Source organism: Colias eurytheme, chromosome 28, assembly GCF_061535395.1.
Source record: "Colias eurytheme isolate Ceu_HAF_F1 chromosome 28, ilColEury1 Martin Lab GWU primary, whole genome shotgun sequence".
Taxonomy (NCBI): Eukaryota; Metazoa; Arthropoda; class Insecta; order Lepidoptera; family Pieridae; genus Colias; species Colias eurytheme.
Genome location: NC_143007.1, coordinates 3,652,384 through 3,670,882, shown reverse-complemented (window position 1 = coordinate 3,670,882; position 18,499 = coordinate 3,652,384). Strand labels below are relative to the sequence as shown.

At 34.4% G+C, this 18,499-nt stretch overlaps 1 protein-coding gene across 1 annotated transcript in view; it reads right to left on the bottom strand.

Annotated features, from left to right (window-relative positions):
* Positions 1-1,461: 1,461 nt before the first annotated feature.
* The window catches only part of LOC149896557 (paired amphipathic helix protein Sin3a-like), a 44,601-nt gene continuing 27,563 nt past the window's right edge, over positions 1,462-18,499 (bottom strand). The window contains exons 21-31 of the mRNA XM_090117467.1: positions 17,830-18,028; positions 10,833-11,000; positions 10,107-10,192; positions 9,638-9,734; positions 7,925-8,034; positions 7,364-7,532; positions 6,621-6,802; positions 5,766-5,906; positions 4,390-4,500; positions 3,678-3,958; positions 1,462-3,122 (exon numbers count right to left, since the gene is read on the bottom strand). Coding sequence (XP_089973593.1) covers positions 2,987-3,122; positions 3,678-3,958; positions 4,390-4,500; positions 5,766-5,906; positions 6,621-6,802; positions 7,364-7,532; positions 7,925-8,034; positions 9,638-9,734; positions 10,107-10,192; positions 10,833-11,000; positions 17,830-18,028 — 1,680 coding nt within the window. The 3' untranslated portion in view covers positions 1,462-2,986. The remainder of the gene's footprint in view (positions 3,123-3,677; positions 3,959-4,389; positions 4,501-5,765; positions 5,907-6,620; positions 6,803-7,363; positions 7,533-7,924; positions 8,035-9,637; positions 9,735-10,106; positions 10,193-10,832; positions 11,001-17,829; positions 18,029-18,499) is intronic.

Sequence of the window (18,499 nt, the reverse complement as noted above, 5' to 3'; positions counted from 1 at the left end):
ATTTCGCTAATATACTTAAATTTAACGAAGATAAAAGCCATTTTTCAAAAAATATTTATTAACTGTGCTAAAACAGCTCACAGGTGTCATGGCGTAGGCGTGACGTCACTCTTACGTAAATACGTAATTATCTGTATGCATAGCGAAGTAAAATTAAACAAATATTTAATTATAAAGTGTTATAGAATCTAATTTCAAAGTTTATAAGTGGTGTGCAGTATTGCAATGTGAATCTACATAAAAATAATACCCAAAAAAAGTGTTAGTAATTGTTTAAAGTGAGAAAATAATATGAAATGATTGTATAAATTTGACGCAGAGAAACCCGAACCACATATTCGTGAATTCGCAATTATATTTCTGTTCTGAGTCGATAAAGCATACGTGAAAAAATATAAAATAAATAAAAATGCGTATTCTCAGCATATTCATAACAACAAAATACCTACACCTGCCGCGAAGTTGTTGTGACTTGTTTACGTAGACGTGACGTCACGCGTGTTTTAGTCAAAATGGCCGACTGCAGAATTTCAATGTTTTATTTTATTGATAATCTCATTAATCTTAATGTTTTTAATATTTCTAAGTCACTATTTTTAAATTATATATTATACATATTCCCTTAAAAACACTAATTCGAACATTTATGGATACTGTCGTCATGCCTATTGTGATCCGAACAGCTGTACTGCTTACAATTGAACGCATTATGTTTGGGTAGACTAAAATATATAATTTATCGATATCTTACAGTTACATTCAACATTGTGATATGGGCATTCGATATAATGGGTTAGATTAGGTTGATATATTTAAATAGGTTCGACAAAAAAAAGAAGCCTAGCAAAGCAGACATGACGGAAATGTAGGAAAGGTAAATTCTCTATTAGGTACTGCATTTATACATGGCGCATATACACGTGATTGCAATCAAGCCCTTGACCTAACTTATATCATAATAATTTTAATAACAAGTCAGTGATAAGCGATACCTACATGCAAAAATGGAATATTTTCCTACTATAGTAACTAAATCAAGAACTAATCATTTAATTTCTGTGTAGACTACATCTATCTAACTATATTTTGTTCATTTGAAAGTGTAGAACGAGCTTATACATGTAGTATTATTATTAAATTCCTTTTTGGGTGCTTTTTTGTATTTTTTATAACTAATTAGATAATACTGTAATGATAGAGATATAATATATACCTAACTGAAAACTAATCGATTCTGTGAAAATATTATCATCTATATAACTGACTCATTTACTCACAAAATTTAAGATGATCGGAATAAAGTAACTATGTACAATCAAACATTCTATAATAATGTGTAAGAATTCTGTTTTTAAAAAGAATAAAACAAATTTTTTGCAAATAAATTGTAATTATATGTGTACTGTAAATTCCTACTCAAATGTTATGGTATAAGGGGTAACAAGAAATAAAACACCAAAGTATAAATATAATAATATTTATTCATCTTCGTCATTACAAATTAACAAGATTGGTTCTTCAACAAATCACTCTATTTACAATGTACTTGGAGATCTGTACATAAGAAATTTAGAACATATTTACAGTTCGCTCTAAATTCTCACTTAAACTAACAAAGCCGCTAAAACGCGACTCAGAGATTGTATGAAACCGATCCAAATGATTATTCGAGTGAGTACCCTGTATAGTTCGGATCAATTTCCACGCCCCGTCCAACGAAAACTCAAACAATTTAATAAATAATAAATTTTATTCACATCGTATTTTAATACTTAGTTCCATATTACAGCCAAAACAGAATCGCCGAGGGTTTTCGCTTTCGAATACAATAAAAAGCAAGCATAGAGGAATGTAGCATTGCTGTACAAAATAAACGACGGAGCGTATGTGTGCTTATATTTGCCCTGGGGGCAATAAATTGCCTCTGGGGCAACCCTTGGGGCAGAATGGGCAATTTACCCCAATGGGACCTTAACTATATACATTTGAGACAACAGTGATCACTGCGGTGAGCTACTGTTAATTATGTAATGATCAAGATATTTACAATTTACATGTAAATATATTTTATAATTATTATTACATCGACAGTTTCGTGTGCTGTGGTGATATTTTATTGCTATATTCGTGTTGGTGTTTTACGTTAACTTTGAAAGGCAGTGACCACTTAAGTTTTGAGATGGAAGCCTGCTTAGTTTCACTTGACCACAATTCATCTACCACTTTTTATCTTTAAAACGACCTACTATTGCATTATATAAAGTGACCATACAAGATTTCGGATAATCTGTTTATTAATGACATTTTTTATCTTGATTTGCATGTTACAGCCAGTATTGAGAAATTTACATTGACACATATGTAATTTTCCGATTTCTCGCTTCTACCAGATCTAAATTCCCATACAACATTCAAACAGCAGGCTGATCACATATTATCACAGTAGTTTTACGCACTTATAGTTCACAAACAGTAGGTTATTTAACTGCAGCAGTAGATTCAGGATCCCACGGTTCATGGTGATGAATGCCGTTCATCATATTGGTCATCACCACAACCTGATGGTGATCGTACCACATCTGTAAGTTGATGGTGAAAGCTCCTTTTCTATTGAAAAGTGGTGATGACAGAAACATGCTGAATCCATTTTCAAGAGAATCAATACCACATAATCTGGTGGTATACACCATAACTTAGCAGCTCTTCACCACGTTGCAAGATCCAGTGGTATTCCCCATTGCTTTTCATAACATCTGATAGTATCACCACTTTCTCGCAGTACCACCGTTGCTATCACCACTCGCGTGGCATCCCACTGGTTCTTCGGTGGTCGAATCCCATCACCGTGTATGGGATATGGGATAACTGAGTTGGTTGTTGTGTTGAGCTCCACTATAACACTTGAGCAGCTTCACCACTCGCGTGGTATCCCACCACTGGTTCTTCGGTGGTCGAATCCCATCACCGTGTATGGGATATGGGATAACTAAGTCGGTCGTTGTGTAGAAGCTAGCCAAGCGCGGAATCTCTCTCTACGTAACGCCGATAATCTTGGATGGGATGCGCGTGCGCTTGAGAGACAACCCGCGCGATACAGTTGGTGCGGACGGCATGCTACGAACCTGGAATAGAGAGGTTTATTAGTCTATGCCAAGTTAAATAAAGCTTTACTGTTTATAAGGAACTTATGTTTATAAAAATGTTTTTTTTTATTTTAATTTAAAATACAATACGTTTAACTTAGGTTTGATTGAAATTGGCTGAACTTGGCTAAAACATAAATAACACATTAAATTTTTATTCGCATTTGAGATTGTAATAACTGTTTGTAACAATTTTTCGATTGTATTTTATGAATTGATTTTACTTTTGTTTTAGTTCACCTAACCACCTGTTTCTTTTGCCATCTGAGTCATTCCTGTTACACCCATCTCTTGTTACTAAATAAACCTATTTTTAACGTGATAACGTTTTTAAAATCGTTTTAGGCGGGTGACATGTTCAGAAACTTGTGTCACACCAAAACCTCACGAGCGCGATCGCAGGTATAACGAGAGAGAGACGGGCCGATCTCCCGTCTCATCTCGAGCGCTGCCACTGCATTATGTTATCACGTAAACATCTCGTTCGTAAACCTACTTTACAAACAACCAATTTTTTAAACAAATGAAGCTCACCGTATCGGATTAGCAATGGTACACTCCGAATGATCATGCAACCTCGGTGGCTTGCGTCGTCTCGCCGCAACCCCACTCCCCACCGCAGCGTGCACCGCAGCGGGAGCGGCGCACGCAGCGCGCGCGGTGAGCGAGTCGCCGCCCGTGCGGCGCGCGTTGCGGCGCAGGAACACCGGCTTGTGGCAGCGCGTGGTAATGTCGGGACGTGCGTAACGCTCTGTGTAGCGTGACCATGCTGCGGCTGTCATTATCGCGCCGGTTGTGCCGTTCTCGCGGCCGCACTGTGAATTAATATTTTTAGTTAATGTTAAATTATTTATTTTGAAGATTCGAAGGCGCTTCTGAAGTGAGTCTACTTGATTTTAACATTAAGTTTGTAGATTAAATTCCGATAATACTACAATGCTAATATTTGTATTATTATAGCCAGTAAAGTTAAGCCTTGATAAATACGTTCGTATTTACCGTTTAACATGTTTGTTTGTAGTTTGTACGTATTTTTTACATAACTTAGAAATTAGGATTAAAAGTGCATAATAATCCTGTTACTTATTTATACTCATATACATATTTAGACTAGGATATTTTAAGCGACATATATTATCTCTTGATAGATTTTAATTATGTTAAATTTACAATATATTCACGCTAGTGTTTGAACGAATTTACTATATTTAATTAATTTATTCTATGATATATTATCAATACATACCTGGTTTGTAGGTGAAAGCCTCGAGTTTTCATTATTCAACTGTGGCGAAGTCCGACCTTCACCGGCCGGCTCGAGCAACTCGAATGTCACTTTACACTCATCACCACCGTACTGTTGGAAAAAGTCGTAATTAATAAAAATGTTTTTAAGCTATTGCATAACTTCTATCGCGGGCCTTGAGCGCGGGGACCGAATCCAGAAATTCCGTAACGAAAAACCTCACGCTCCCCACGGGGACGGGCGCGGTGGTGTGGCTTGAAGGCATAGCATGCAATAGCTTTACCGCGGCAGTCCCCGAGTGACACACGTCTTTTTTTTATTACATTAACAAATTAACCACGCAGATGTTAAGATGGTCTAATTAATTTTTATCTAGCTGAATGCGTAACTAGGGCAAAATTCGTTGCAAATACTCGCGTAGAGCTTTTTTTGAAATTTTTGTAACGCTGCAATCTGCGGACACGTTTTTAAAGTTGTAGAATTTGATTCGTGATATCCAGTACCATTTATACGAACTAGGGGATCATAAATGACTCTACCCGTCATAGTCGTTTTTTATACATCAAACTTTACACAACTATCACTTCGTGGATTCTATCTGTATGATCTACCACTGTCCCGTATGCTTAAATCTTTAAAACTACGCAACGGATTTTGGTGCGGTTTTTGGAGTGAAAACTTCTTTAGCGGCGTTGAGCACTTTTTCTGTAATGGGTAATCTTAAACTCGCGTCAGGACACGTGACCTGATCGAAAAAAGCGTAAGACGGATACCATTCCAAAATATCAAACATGCTCAACGTTAATAATCAAGTTTTCACTTCTGCCGGCACTCCCGGAGTGCAACCCGTCTTTTTTTTAATAGATAGAGTTAGTAGATTCATCAGGAAGGTTTTAGTATATAATTTATTAGGTTTTAGACAAATCGGGCGAAGCTGCGGGCGGTAAGCTAGTTTAACCAATATGACTACACTCACCACTCGCACGAGGAATGTAGTATGATCGGCTCGCAGATATCTCGCCGCTTTGTGAACATACGCTAATGGACCGCGCATACCGATTTTGATGCGGTTTTTTTAATAGATAGAGTGATTTAAGAAGGTTTTAGTACATAATTAGGTTTTAGACAAAGCGAAGCCGCGGGCGGTAAGACTACATAATATGACTTTACACTCACCACACGCACGAGAAATGTAGTATGATCGGCTCGCAGATATCTCGCCGCTTTGTGAACATACGCTAATGGACCGCGCATACCGATTTTGATGCGGTTTTTTTAATAGATAGAGTGATTTAAGAAGGTTTTAGTATATAATTAGGTTTTAGACAAAGCGAAGCCGCGGGCGGTAAGACTACATAATATGACTTTACACTCACCACTCGCACGAGGAATGTAGTATGATCGGCTCGCAGATATCTCGCCGCTTTGTGAACATACGCCAATGGACCGCGCATACCACCACGGGCCGCCATTTCTGCAGCTCGAACCGACCAACTTTCCGATACGCAGTGTTGCAGCTAAATAGAAACACAGATACATTAGTATTAGATCACACGCGAGGCCTGGTTAAATATTAGTTTCATATAAAATATAAATATTTCCTGGACAATTTCACACACGGCACGATCTGATCCCATACTAAGCTTTCGCTTGTGTTATGGAAACCAGATGGCTGATATACATACATATATAATTTGAAATAAATACTTATATAGATAATTAACACCCAGACACAGAGCAAACATCTATGTTCATCACACAACTATTTGCCCCCGATGGGAATCGAAGCCACGACCTCTGGCTTGGAAGGCAGGGCCACTACCAACCGAGCAAACTGGTCAGTCAAGTTTGAATGTAATATGAATGTACTGCGATTCTACACAGCTACCTAATTGATGTAGGTAGTTGATAACAATCGCATTTCCAACTCAATTTCTTTGACCATGAACAAGTTTGAAAGCAAGTATGTATAATATAATTTTAATACTATTTTATAGACAATAACTAACTTGAATTTGATATTTTTGATTTTAAAGCATTCAAATGCTTTATAAATTTATAAAGAACAGAAAAACTGAAAGAATAGAATAAATCCGATCGCTCTAGAGTCTAGCAAGTCACGGGTGGCCGAGTTGGCATCCGCCCCGGATTGGCGTGAAAGGATGCGGGTTCGAGTCCCGCCTCGTGATCGTATTTTTTCTATTCTTTATAAATTTATATTATTAACTAACCTGTCGAACCGCCGTGGATACGACTTTGTCCAACGTGTAGGCGGGATACGCTTTAATGCCGAACATCTCTCTCGCCGCGTCTTCATACGCGGACGCTTCCGTGTTGCCGTCCAACACACCCTTGACCAGTTCTAATAGCGTATTGTAGTATTCCGCTGGGGATGACACTTCGGTTGGTAGATCTGTGGAAGGGGGTTTTATATTATGTTTTTCGGGTTGAAATTGTTCGATAGTATGTAATTATAAAAGTGTTTTTTATCAAGACTATTTTATTCAATTTTTTTCATAATACATATATTATATATGAAATAGCCAGGGATTTCACTGCAGCACAACCTGATGGTAAGTAGCGATTCAGTCTATGAAAGGGCAAGGCTGCCTAGATAAGAGCTGTTTCACTCTTGCCTTGAATATCTTAAAATTGTATTTTTATTCATAAATTGATTGAAGGACATTTCGTGTTTTAAACAAAGACCTTTTCTACGAGATCATCATTTTTGTTTGGAAATAATTGTATCATAGATTCCATGTGAAAAAACAAATTATAACTAGTGTATAACTCCCCTTTATTTTATTTAACACGGATGTGATTTTAAGAGACATCAGAAGGAAGGCAGCATGCGTGTATCACCACTGACAATCTGTAGCACACATCGCATTCTTGTCATCACCATCTCTTTGTAATTTCCAACTTTTTCACTGATGCGGGTAGTTGCACCTACTATATAAGCAACGTCACTCACTGTTCGGCTTCAGTCGCAGCGCGGCCGCTACGCTGGGCGGTCGATGCGCTCCCGCCTCCGCTTCAGCCAACGCTAATGCAGCACGTCTTGCACCGGCTAACCTCGCGCATAGTATAGCGTGTAGCCTGAGGAACAGGTACCAGGACGATGTGCACACGAATCTGCCCTCCTGTGGATGAAATACAATTTATAAAAACAATCGTTACATATATCTTCATTATTTTTTAATGCGGTGTGAGTTTTTCTGCGAAACAAACGACTTCTAAATGACTTCCAATCAGAAGTTTTTAACTAACATACCAAGTTGTCATAATATTATTATTTGTAGGAAATAGTAGCAAATACTGCAGCTAATATTTTTCATGTCATCATCTAACATAATAATTATAAAGCTAATAATATTCCCTTCTTCCGTTATAATATAAAATTTCTATGAAACCATTCAAATGCTAATTGTTTTTGTTATTTAAGCAAATAATAATTATTAATTCTCATAGTTTCTGCCAAATCTGTGTTCTTTGTAAATTCATTGTAATAATAAAATATACAACATCAACTTACATTAGGCGGATAATCTCTATAATCGTCTTCAATGTCCATATCATTCTTCATCTCAGACTTAACGTTATCTTCATTACTGCTACTGCGTTTTATACTTGGGTTTGTGCTATCTGCAAATAATCATTTTTATTAGTATTTATAGTAAATATATTTATTTAACATACTTTAATGTGATACAAGTACAGTTATACTATATATATAAATCTATATATATAAAACTCAAAGGTGACTGATATAGTGATCTATCAACGCACAGCCCAAACCACTGGACGTATCGGGCTGAAATTTGGCATGCAGGTAGATGTAAGGACGTATAATATAAGAGCCCACGACGGCCAGACTTTCCTTTCTTTCGGAAAGTTGAAAGTTTCTCTGTATATGTCTCCGATACAGATAAGAACGACTAGCGATTATCAAGTTTGGGTTGTGGTTACTTTGGCAGGAAACAGGTAGTGAAGGTGTATAAAATAGTACCTAACTTTCATTATAGTTTAAAAGCTAAATTTTATATATGTTACTTGGGGACCTATAAAAAGACATTACCTTAAGAGCCAGACAGTTTTCATGGTTCTTACATCTAGCCAGACACATTTAAAAAATAACTAACATATCATCAAATTCACATAACTACCTAAAAGCGTAACAAATATGAAATAACCCACTAAAAACATTAGTTAACTATAATTATTAAAAAAATAAAAGTATAATATATAAGTAATAAAGTTATTACTTATCTTTTACGGGGGTTTATGTTGATGAAATTTCACGTATCTCGATGACACAATAAAAAAGTCATCGGGATACGTGAAATTCCATCAACATAAGTCTAAGTAAAAGATAAGTAATAACTTTATTACTTATATATTATACTTTTATTTTTTTAATAATTATAGTTAACTAATGTTTTTAGTGGGTTATTTCATATTTGTTACGCTTTTAGGTAGTTATGTGAATTTGATGATATGTTAGTTATTTTTTAAATGTGTCTGGCTAGATGTAAGAACCATGAAAACTGTCTGGCTCTTAAGGTAATGTCTTTTTATAGGTCCCCAAGTAACATATATAAAATTTAGCTTTTAAACTATAATGAAAGTTAGGTACTATTTTATACACCTTCACTACCTGTTTCCTGCCAAAGTAACCACAACCCAAACTTGATAATCGCTAGTCGTTCTTATCTGTATCGGAGACATATACAGAGAAACTTTCAACTTTCAGAAAGAAAGGAAAGTCTGGCCGTCGTGGGCTCTTGATCTAGTAGGCATCCGCTAAAAAAGGATTTCCCGAAATTCTTGCGGGAATGGGGAAAAACGGGGATGCACGTACAAAGTCGTGGGCGGAAGCTAGTTCTAAATATTATTGCTCGTTTTATGATGAGAATCTTGCAAATTTAGTATCAAAATATTATTTAATTTTTTTAAGACATCAGAAGGAAGGCAGCATGCGTGTATCAACACTGACAATCTGCAGCACACATCGCATTCTTGTCATCATTGTCTCTTAGTGAATATAATAATTATTAATTAATTGTGTTTTAATATGCCTTACAAAATTATCTGCATGACAAATGAGACTGAATTCGATATTTCTATCCTGTTTCGAATTTATTCTATTCTTTTAAAATTTATACGTAAAACTTTCATAACAATAGGTGGATATATTATCAACTTACAGATTTTATTTGTCATTTTTATAAATAAAATAATAAATTACCTTTCGTGTCCGTGTTATTATTATTTTTCGGTTTATTCTCCTTGTCAATCTTATTGTTGCGCGTGCTCTTGTCCGACGCGTTGTCAGACTCTGACGACTGTTGATAAAAAATATCCATATTAAAATCTATATATGTATTTACGAAAATAATAATTTTTTTTAAGTTTTTTGCTAGTCATCTAAGGAAAACAATGACTTAACAATTTACTTATTAGTAAAGAATGAAATGCAATCAATACAATGTAATTACATTTTAGTCACGGAAAGAAAATTAAAATGATCATCAAAAGGTTTATCACAGTAAAATAAGCAATATGTTTACATAATTATATTTATATTGAATAAAACAATTGTTTGACTGCCCTTCTATTACGCTGTTCCAGCTGAACCTATAGTTTCAAGTCAATTTTAATTTTTTTGTAATTAATCGGTACATATTTACATAAAATCCAATTTATACAATAATTACCTCCTGTTTCTCTTGTTTGACGCTACTCTTCTCATCATTCTGTCCGGCCGTCGGACTGTCGGGACTCGTCGCTTCTTCCTTGTCTTCTGAAACAAATAAATTTATATAAAACTTTGTTTTTTATGTGTTAAATATTATATATGTTAAGTTTTTATTAGTATCAGAAGGAAGGCAGCATGCGAGTATCAACAGGGTTGTTCTGTAGCACACATCGCATTTATTTCATCATGTTAAATTTACTTTAAGAGAAACCTGTGTGTATTTTTGTAATAAAATTTTCGATTTTAACTTAGACAGGATTTTTGGTGTGTGAGTGAACCGTTCCATGTTTATACTGTGAATAGTTATCACTTATCACTTATCAGTCTATGCTCTAAATCACTAAGATCCGGCAGGAAATGCCTCGTTCGCGGTGTATTATTAGATCGACAACATTCAGCAGTAGCATAATTTGCTCTATGTGTCACACATTCAAGCGTTTTTCGTAGAAAATGGTTAGATATTGTGCTGTTTACAGATGTATTTCATCAGAAAAACGCGATTTTTTTTTACGCTAGTCAAAAATGTGCCAACCATAAAGTGTTAAACACACATTTGCAGTCTCTACAGTGTGACTGTCAAAACGATAATTTTGTATGGAGTGTCCGGGGTGTGGTATGGGATCGGATCGTGCCGTGTGTGAAAATTGTCCTAAATAAAGTTCTAAATACACTCTATTGCACTCACCGTCATCCCGTTCATCATCAGAGAGCGGTTGTCGCGGATGACTGAACAAATCCGGCAGAAAATGCCGCAACAACTGCTTTATACGTCGTTTTTCCGCTTTTTGTATGGCTGTCTGTCGCCGTGCGTGGTGTATTAGTAATTCGGCTGCGTCGCGGACTATTTTTATAGCTGGACAAAACAAAAAAAAAATGTTATGAATACGCTACATATTATAATAATACATATTGAAAAAAAAATATTTTTAAGGCTGTATAAAACAAAAATAACCGTTATTAGTATGCTACAAATGCTTGTAATATTAAAAAATTGAACAGTTTATAAACATAGATTAACCCCTCAGCTGTCGCGGCGCGCCGCGTCAAAAAGGTGCTGTCTGTCGGAGAAATTCGAGCGGTCGGCGCTGATTTGCCGATTTTTTTCGATATTAAAATTTGTGATGTAAACTTTAACCTGTGACACTCTTGTAAATTTTGATGCTAACTAGATAACCAAACTTTATATTAGTTACCTTACTTACTCCCTGGCGTGTTTATTTTACTTATTAGAAGCATTTTTTCCCACACATTTTGAAAAAATATGACATTGTAAAGAAAAATACTCATAAAAAAATAATATCAAGGTATTTTAGATTTTTATTTTTGTATTTTCACACTAGAATAGACAATCTTTTGAGTGAATATAACAAAAACATAGGTTTATTTTATAAAAATTCGAGAAAGTTGAGTATGAATATCATCGTTTACGCATGAAAATAAGTGGACGCGATCTCCACATATGTTCATACAAATACAGACATTACAGTCTGCTCCAAAATTAGAACATTTCAAAAACTTTTGCTACTTTTTTTTTATTTTTATTTTAATCAAAACTAGATAAAAACTAACAGTAATTTTTACTTTTTTAAAATATTTAGGTTTTTATTAATGTTTAAAAATCGTCTTATTCCTAAATGACTTCATTCTTATGGTGGACTTTGTTCTAACGTCTGTATGTATAACGTCTCCACATCAATTTTAATTTTAATTTATTTTTTCTTAAAATTAGCGATTAAGAAAATATTTTTTGTGGTAACAATAGCATTATGAAGAAATGCTTTTTTTCTTTCATGCTCTTAATTATTATAATATAGTACCTATAAAATGAAATGTTGTCCAACTACAAATCGAAAGGCACTGTATCCATACAGAAAAATGTCTAAGCTGTACAAAAGTGAAATCTACATTTAATTATACCATAACTTAATTATAAACCGTTACATTTAACTTATAAATCAAAAATTTCGGAAATTCGAGTTTTAAATATTTTTTATAAAATACAGCTTATGTTAAGGATAAAAATCAATAAACTTAAAGATTCAAAATAAATAAACAATTATTATACATCTAAATGTTTTATTTACTTAAATAAATTTTACTTAACTGACAGAAAAAAAAAATTCTTATGAAGCTTTGTGTCTGTACTATTTATATACTCATGTGGTTGTAATGTGTGGTGTTGACGCCAACATTGGCCAATAAATAGGAATATTTGCAACTTAGCATAAATAATGTTAACTTCTGTTCATTTTTTCTTATACATCGGATCGGACACAACGACCGCCTCGAGACGACGATTTATTACCACGAGGTTCCACTTGAATGTGATCAGGAAAGTGATGAACGCTATCCAATCTAGTTGTACTTCAATACATGCAGTATTTCCAAGCATATTGTAATTAAGATATAAACTAATCGGTAAAATTGTATTAAAATCGGTTCAGTAGTTTAGGGAGTCCATAGCAGAGGCGGCTCGTGACAAAATTTTATGGGTGTTCACTTGAAATAAAACACTGAAAATACGTGGTGTAAAGCAGTACATTTATCAAAAAAATTACTTATAAAGGAAATAAGTACATACGTCTTTCTTTTTGGTGTGCAAAAATATCTATAACTTAAAGCGACATGACATTCGTAAATGTCTGTTGTTGCTTTCATCACAACCATACAACCACGGTGTTTTCACATAATATTGTTCGGATTTAAACACACGCGTATATGTTTTCGTTTTTGTCGTACATTTTTGCATAAGGTCAAGGTCAGGCCGTGGCAGTCCCTGCTTTCAATTCAAGCCGAATTTGTAACGTTTTAACACACTTTTTAATGAACGCCACATTATAATTGTTCATTTTCACACTCACAAGTAATACTGATAACTACAGACTATTTCAACACGTATCTTATGATTTTAATTAGAAAATTCCCGAATTTGCATTCGCGCGCGTGCATTGAAGTTGACTCGAGAGTCGAGTGTTTGTTTATAATATAGAGAGTGGCAATGTCGCGCGCGGCGGTAAAAACGAACCGGCAACGTTTGCGGGAGCGGCGCACCGAATTTTGCTATCTTTCCATAGAAAATCTTCTGTTTCACGCGCGCAGGCACTGGCAAACCATCTCTTTCACTCCTATTGGATTTCGTATTAGGAAATGTACTAAATATTTTTTCATTGGAGCGCAATCGTGAGCGCTCCCCTTCGCGCGTTACTGTATAAATACAGTATTATTCAAGTGTATGGAAATTGGAATGATGGAATGATGGATATATTCATTGGTATTGACAGTAGATTTTTACGATTACGATTGATTTTAAATAGTAATAATTAATATTAATAATGAAATTAAGGAGTATGATTTTATTATAATTATTTATGGGAGTTCACTGCACCAGCGCTCCTTAGGGCGAGCCGCCTCTGGTCCATAGTACACAAACAGCATGAAACTTAAAAAATATTTTGATTGGAATAAAGTAAGACGTGTTATGTGTAGAATTTCATGAAGAATCCTGGTATCAGGAATTAAAAGCTGTAAATTCCCAAACACTAATCGTGTTAGTATTATTATCTGTTCATTTGACAAAATATACAGAGTTATATTTCTTGATTTCAAATACTGTTACGTCCTATTGTTAAAGTAAGCCTTGGAGTGTCTTGTCTTCCATTGCCATAAGAATCGTTGTTTGGATCCATTTGAATTCTCTTTTATTGATACTCAAATGCTTACGAATCAGAAAAGGTTATTCTATCAAATACAAATTTTTATTTTCGAAAGAAAATTAAAATATCAAGACGGAAGTTTATTTTAGGGTTACCTAACAAATAAGTTATTATTGATTATGTAGTTTAAACAGCAATTTGAAATCTTCAAATAGAAAAATTGCATTCTTCTTCTGGGTAATAGAAGCAGTTTTGACACCAAAAGGCAAAAATACAATAATTGTTATCGCTAGTCATTTACAAAATGAGAGGGTATATTTATATTTGCAGGCGTACCTACTGCAAATGATGCATTTATTTCGTTTTATTAAATAAGTAATGTTCCAAGGCTATTTAAAGTCATGAATGCAAATAAAAATAATCTTCAGACAGCGATCTACATCAGCTTTAACATTCGGCCTACGAATGTACTACATATAGTACATAAGAATAAAAAACCGGCCAAGTGAGAGTCGGACTCGCACACCGTGGGCTCCGAACAAACCAATTTTTAAAGTGAAACTTTTATTACATCGTCTCAAACTTTTTGGTCTGTGTAGCGCATGTCGCGTGACGGTCGGCTGCCGAGTAGGTATAAGGCAGTGTTCGGAACCGTTCGAACAGTTTCACTTTTACCGTGGTTTCATAAAACCACACAACATTTTTATTATGTTGTAACTCCGAAATTTTATGTTTTTCGAAATTATTCTTCAATCTGCGCTATAAGACCTTATTTTACCCCAATTTCAAAACTCTACGTACACGGAAAGTACCCTGTAGGTGTCGATTCCCTTGCGAATGTCGAAATTTGCAGCATAACCCATTGAGCCCCGAACGGCCCGATCGGTCCACGATACAATAGATTTTCTATTGTGTCTGTGATTCCGGGGCCTGAGTTAATAAACGGCTTTATCTTTTGATTGCGTTGGTTTATAAGTTTGATTTTTTCACAGCTTCAATCGACTCAAGTAATCAATATAAATTTCAGTTTTATGTCACATCATGCGTTCCTGTGAAAATGGGTCTTGACAGACAGATGGGCAGATGGGATGGACAGACGTGATCCTATTAGGGTTCTGGACCCTTAAAAACCAAACCCTTTGGGATGCAGCCATTAATGCTGCAATTTTTAGCAAATTTTGACTTTTGCAATGGAATCAAAACCGACAGGGTACTTCCCAAGTACATAAAATCTTTAAATTTGGTAAAAAGCAATGTTTTATAAAACAGATATAAGAATAATCGCAAATAACATGATTTTTTTAATTACACTTTATATAAAAAAAAAATAATAATTTCAACTTACATCTAATGAACGGCTACATGTATTAACTTGATATTCACATTAAAAACTCAGATTTATAATACACTAGCGGTCCGCCCCGGCTTCGCCCGTGGTACATATTTACGTTTTCTCTACATAAGAACCATCCTCGCACTTCAAGGAATATAATAAAAAAAGAATTATCGAAATCGGTTCAGCCGTTCTTGAGTTATGCGCTTACCAACATATTTTGCGATTCATTTTTATATATAAGACTAGAGGTCCGCCCCGGCTTCGCCCGTTGTACATATTTCGCAATAAAAGGTAGCCTATTATATGTCCTTTCTCGGGTATCAAAATATCTCCATACCAAATTTCATGCAAATTGGTATGGAGATATAAGATTTAAGACGCAATCAGAAGAAATAATATTCATATGCGGCATATTCTGAAAACCGCAACTACTAGCAAGGGAATCAAAACCTACGGGTCAAAAGTTAAGTGGACTTGGTTAAAAGCAAGGTTTTACAGCACAGATAAAGAAAAATTCACTAAAAACACTAGAAGTTAAAACATAATAAAAAGTAGGTTTGTTCGGAGTCCTTGAAGCGCGAATCGTATTGAGGTTCAAAACTATAAAAAAACATTCTTCCAGTTTTAAAGAAATAACCCCAAAATATGTGTAAAAACATCTTTGGACTATCTGGGTTTAAAAAATGACAACTCCCGTGTTGTCGTTCATTTTGAAATTGTGAGACGACAGAAAAACAAAATAAAAACAGAATCAAACATAATATATGCCAACGCAATCAAAAGATACAACCGTTTATGCTGCAAATTTTCGTAATTTTCGACATTTGCAAGGTTATAAAAACTTACAATAGCAACGTCTTATAGCACAGATAAAGAATTCTAAAATATGAAATAAAAGATACCTACAGCATAATTAAAAAAATAAGTTTATACGAAGCCCTCGGTGCGCGAGGCGGACTCGCACTTGGCCGGTTTTTTATTTTTTCAGAAACATATGGTTCCCCAATAAAAAATAATATGTTGCATTTGTATTAAGGTAAGAATATGTTGTACAATTAATGTGTTAAATTTCTTTTCCAGTTTGTCCTACACAAATTACATAGTAACATAGTCACTTTGTCCTATATATAGGTCATAGTGAAAACCATTGTTCCCGATGTAGGTTTTTTTTACTATTTTTCCAGCATATAATATACACTTTTAACCATAATATACTAAAATTAAAGGAATTCCATAGAGGTTACGGACTATAATTTGTATAGTTGATTATATCGTATTAAACCTGAGGACAATAAATACCACAAAAACGATACCCATCAATATAAACAAAACATATGTATGAAGACGAACAATTAAATTTTTAAATTTCATACAATATGCGAACATCCTGTACGCGAATTTTACGGGGAAATTATTGTCGGTTCTGAATTGAAAACGAAATATCTTTAAAATGGAACACAGTATCAAATTTTGAATTATATTATAAAAATCTTCATAAAATTTCTTGTAAAATGATGTAAAAAACAAATAAAATATTAAAAATAAAATACGATTAACCAGGGGTCAAAAACTAAGCAACGTACAGTGAAATGGTAGATACATATTTGGAGCCATTATTTGTGGTATAATTATTGGTAATTTTCATTATTTCGGCACATAAACATTAGGATATATAGTGAATAATAATAAAAAGAACAATAAATACTTACCGTTTATCAACTTTCCGCAAAATTTTACATTTTTTAAAACTTTAAAATTTAAAAGTTACTCGACTAAAGTATGACATAATTACTGTTATATTTCGAATATTTATCGGTCAAATTATTAAGTGATGGACTTTAAATATTCAGTAATTCATAAGCTATCAACTAAATAGTCGTTTATGCAGATTTGAACTATATTTGCGTTACAATGAGCTAATTTCCAACCGGCGATGATTTGGCACAGATCTGTGCCACGACAGACAACGGGTACAAAATTTTTGGCTCAGATCTGTGTTCCGACAGACGAGGGTTTAATATTTTCTTCTACACTAATATTATAAAGAGGAAAACTTTGTTTGTTTGATTGTAATGAATAGGCTCATAAACTACTGGACCGATTTTAAAAATTCTTTCACCATTCGAAAGCTACATTATCCACGAGTAATATAGGCTAAATATTATCACGCTAAGACCAACAGGAGCGGAGCCACGCGGATGAAACCGCGCGGCACAGCTAGTATTTTATAAAGAATAGAATGTTTATAGGTGACAACTTATCTAGAACACTACAACCGATTTTAAATAAAACTAGCGGTCCGCCCCGGCTTCGCCCGTGGTACATATTTACGTTTTCTCTACATAAAAACCATCCTCGTACTTCAAGGAATATAATAAAAAAAGAATTATCGAATTCGGTTCAGCCGTTCTCGAGTTATGCGCTTACCAACACATTTTGCGATTCATTTTTATATATAAGAAGATTATTATTAGAAAATTTCTCCGTAGTATTGACTACATTTTTTATTAAGCAGCAACAACAAAGGCTTCGAATATAAACAGTTTCTTTTTAAATAAAATCAGTCGAACCTATTAGGTATAATTTGTAACAAAGATTATAACATGGATTATGAATGTACATAATATACTGAGAGAATAACTTTAGCCGATTCATCAAAATTTACATATATGTAATACATAAAAATAACTCACCTTCTTGCCGGCTAGTCATGTTATAATCGGCTATATAATGCGGCCCGGGTCTCCTCGCGGCATATGCACTTTCCACCTCATTAAATAGAGATTTTGAACGCATTGCTTTTAGATCATTCTGCTTGAAATTAATGCCCTGGTGGTCGAGTGACTTGAGGTAGTATTTCTCGTTCTGTTCCCGCCACTGTTTGTTGAAGCCCTGTAAAGTTTTTATAGTGTTAATATTGCCTAGATCCAACAACAATTGTTGTAATGATGTTTAATACATGCAAAAAGTGAATTGTCAATCTATACTAATATTATAAAGCTGAGGAGTTTGTTTGAACGCGCTAATCTCAGGAACTACTGGTCCGATTTGAAGAATTATTTCGGTGCTAGATATCGGGGAGGGCTATAGGCTATATATCATCACGCTACGACGAACAGGAGCGGAGACACGCGGGTAAAACTGCGAAGCGCAGCTAGTTAAATATAAATTCTGTAACTTTTGTAATGATTTTTTTGGATACAAGAAACCTAGATTTTATTTTATTTTTTTGATTTTTCTTCAACGATATTTAATAATTTACTTTGCATATAATAATTAACATTATTAATCTGATGACAATATTGTATTTTGTTCAAACTATAATAAACATTGAAATTGATAGAGACATCAGAAGGAAGGCAC